The 3,730-nt window shown below is 36.5% G+C and overlaps 1 protein-coding gene across 1 annotated transcript; it reads right to left on the bottom strand.

The window, feature by feature from the left end:
- Positions 1-1,159: 1,159 nt before the first annotated feature.
- On the bottom strand, positions 1,160-3,242 carry LOC131610783 (pentatricopeptide repeat-containing protein At4g01400, mitochondrial). Its single transcript, XM_058882830.1, has one exon. It carries the CDS (start codon positions 2,815-2,817, stop codon positions 1,438-1,440), a length of 1,380 nt encoding a protein of 459 aa, XP_058738813.1. The 5' UTR covers positions 2,818-3,242; the 3' UTR covers positions 1,160-1,437.
- Positions 3,243-3,730: the final 488 nt, after the last annotated feature.

Below are 3,730 nucleotides of genomic sequence, written 5' to 3'. Positions count from 1 at the left end.
GTGAGAAATTTCAAACCAAAAACATGCACACCCTTTGGATGGCTTTTCACTTAAGCTTGGCAACAAAGTAAAGATTAATGAGATTTGAAATGATTAACAATAATGGGTGCTGCTTCTGCAAAGAGAAAAAAACTTGAGATCATTTATTTTGACTGCCAGGTATTAATCATATATTGATGAGATTTGAAATGATTAACAATAATGGATGTTGCTTCTATAAAGAGAAAAAACCTATGACTTTTTGACTGCCATGGTATTAATCATATCTGGAAACAAATTCTGTATTGGATTGGTATCAACCATAACCCGAAAAGTTGAAAGGATGAAATTCATTGGTTAATTAGTATGTGCAACAAGATAGGTTGAAAAATGAAAGTGCTTCAGTGTGCATTTACCGAAGCTATTCATGAATGTTGGTTGTATCGAAATCAAATTTGTTTTGGGAACAAGATCAATCACCAAAAGATTGTATCAAGAATCATGGATGGATGTTTTTGTCTTCAAGTGCTGGGAGAAACCCAAGCTTAGGGAGCATATAGGTAAATTACTTATGCCTTGAGGGTGGGTTTTAGTTTCCTGGTTGTTTGGATTAGTTGGATCAGTTGACCACTTGATTGTATTGTGATTTTTGAATCTTCAATAAAGTCATTCCTTTGATTAAAAAAAATGATGCAAATCATGAGGGAAAAAAGCATTAAATACATCGCAACCATTTAAACAATGGGAATGAAACATTTAAAAAAAAAAGTCACAGTCACTGATTTGGTAAAGTACAAGAACCTAGAGGTAAATCTAAAATGTTGTTTATAGTTGCATTTTTGCCGCTGTTTCATCACTGGTTGTTTCTCTTCAAATCTCAAAATCTAATACTCAAAATCTATCAGCGCAGGAGAAAGAGAACAAAACATATGCTCTGATTCCAAAACCTACCTCTGAGCAGTAAGAAAAGTAAGAAATATAAGTTAGTGAGATATACCTCAATGAATCGAAACCTCAGAAATATCCAAAGGTCAATCACCATGAACAAGCACGGATGAAGATGAAACACATTACAAAGATTAGAGAGACAAATGAAGAACCAAGCGATGAACGAAGTGGAGAATTGGGTGATAGCAAACGAACAATGTGAAAGTAAAAATATAAAAATGAAACTGAGGGAAAAAAAAAACATTATTAGATACCAAGAGATTAAGAAGAATGTATCTTCATTGGTATGTGGTAAAATTTGATTTTCCAGGTGTTACTGAAAGTGACAAATAAAGAGTGTCTGCAACACTTTCTTAAATGTTACAGATAAAATGTTGCAACATGTCATATATCATATATGTAGTAGTGTTCTTCTAGTAAGAATCAAATGATATTGTCACTTGTAACTGAATACAAATATCTTACATGGATGACAAACGCAAGCTTGTCGGTTTTATATTACAAAAAAGTTTAAAATTGCCTCGCCTTAGCCCGTATCTTCCTAATCAAGTAGTCTTCCAAACCAATACCAGCATCCACAATTCTAGTATCACCTTTGATTTCAATCTTAAGAACTTCCTCCAAAACACCACCAATTTTCACACCATCCTCCTCCACTTCACATATTTGAGGTACTACAATCATCCAACTATCCTTATGAGGAGCTTCCCCATGCTCTAGCGATTTCGTGAGAAGTCCACAAGCTTCCTCAACCCTACCAACATTGCAAAACCCATTCACTAAAGCATGAATGACAGCAAAGTGAGGAGAAAAGCCTTTCGAAAGCATCTCCTCCACATACTTCCTTGCCTCATCAAACATTCCCAAATGACACAAACCATTAACCAAAGTCCTATAAGAAACCAAATTCGGCAAACACCCATTCGCCCGCATATCACCGATAACCTTACAAGCATCGTGCGCTCGCCCTTCTCTACAAAACCCTAATATAACCGTATTATAATGAACTATATCAGGATTACACCCTTTAACCTTCATCCTACAAAGAAGCTTATAAGCCTCCCTAAGTTTCTTCTTCCTACACAAACTATTCAACAAAGTAGTATAAGTCAAAGAATCAGGAACAAACCCTTTATTCAACATATCCTCCAAGAGATCAACAGCTCCATTAACTTGACTCTTCCTACACAAAGCCTGCATCAAAATCCTATAAGACTCAATATCAGGAACAACATCTCTCTTAAACATTTTGTTAAACAGCATGTATGCAATACTGATATCACCATTAAGACAAAAAGCCCGCATGAGAATGTTATAAGATCTAGTATCAGCAACCACACCATGTCGATGAGCATCCTTAAAGAGATCGAAAGCGGGCCGAACGTAACTCCGGCGAGAAACGAGAATTTCAAGAATGCGGTTAAGGTGTTTGGTTAAAGGTTTGATGTTGAATTGAAGCATGGTGTAGAAAGTGTTGAGGGCTTTGTCTGGTAGGTTAGCTTCGCCATAGATTTTGATTAGGTAGGAGAAGAGGGTGGGGGTAATGGGTTGGGATTCAGATTTGAGTTGACGGAGGAGATTGTCGAGGAGGGAGAAGTGTTTGGAGCGGCCGAATTTGAGGATGAGGATGAGGTAGGTGGAGTAATTGTGGCGGAAGTTGGGTTGGAGAGAAGCGTAGTCGAAGATTTCTTTGGCGAGAAGAGGGTCTGATTGGGAAGCGATGAGTTTCTGGACTCTGGTTGGAGAACCGATTGGAGAAGAAGAAGATGAAGAGTTGTTGTTGTTGGAAGAATGGAATTGGTGTTGCAGTAAAGAAGAAGATGATGAGAATGTGCCATTTGAAGCAATGGTTCTTAGATTTTTTGATAACACTGTAAACGATCGGTGCATGGCTTTTGAAGAAAACTGAGAACAGAGTGAATGAGTGAAGACTGAAGAAGAACAGAACGTTTTGTTCTTTGATTTTTTAACTAACTTGTTCCTATCAATGTGATTTGGCAAATGAAACAAACACCTCCAAGAGTACTAATCTTGAAAGTTATAGTTCTAGTACGAAACAGTGACGCTGTAGGTGGGAAACGATTTTTGGTTTTCGCTAAATTTCATGATTAAATTTTGTTTGATCTAAAACTAGATCACAATAGAATCGTAACTGGAATTCTTTCCTAACCTTATGTTAGATAACTCCTTCAAACCTCCCGATTCAATATTGATTTCGATTACTCTAATTAAGGAGGTTGGGAAGAAAATATTGCGATAATAACGATCTTCCACCGCTAAATCTCTTTCTATCGATTCAGTGATATTGCAGTAGAGTAAACAAACCTTTAATGTTGAAATTCCCCCTTATCATCGCAACATGCCATACCACTTTAGAGGGAACAATTTATAGTGGGAGCTTGACAGATTCAAACATAAATCAAGACGATCATAAAGGTAGATCTCCCACGCAGAAGCTGAGGTGGAATGAGAAGAAACACTCTATGAATACAGTGAATTCATCAACCATTTATGAAGGGAATCATACATTTTGAATCTAATAATACCATAGATGGCAAGGAAACCGTACTAAGTTCCCCATGAAAATAACACCTAGAAAGGAACAATGAAGTAGCAACCAAGTAAGTCGAACTATTTGTTAGTTCCATGGTTTTGTGGTTGACAACAATTTTGCTAAAAAGAGTTTGAGCTTATATAGAAGACAAATGTTTTAATAGGTGTCATGACATCTTGAACCATAACATCAGTAAAGCTATATTAACTCTTGACAGATTTGATTTGATTTTGTGATATTTCTTTCAAG

The sequence above is a fragment of the Vicia villosa genome, linkage group LG6, assembly GCF_029867415.1.
Source record: "Vicia villosa cultivar HV-30 ecotype Madison, WI linkage group LG6, Vvil1.0, whole genome shotgun sequence".
Classification (NCBI taxonomy): Eukaryota; Viridiplantae; Streptophyta; class Magnoliopsida; order Fabales; family Fabaceae; genus Vicia; species Vicia villosa.
The sequence above is the reverse complement of the archived record's forward strand: the minus strand, read 5'-3'. Positions and strand labels throughout refer to the sequence as shown.

What these genes read in the sequence shown, in the direction of transcription:
- LOC131610783 (XM_058882830.1), bottom strand. Translation starts at nt 2,817, where the DNA reads ATGCACCGATCGTTTACAGTGTTATCAAAAAATCTAAGAACCATTGCT.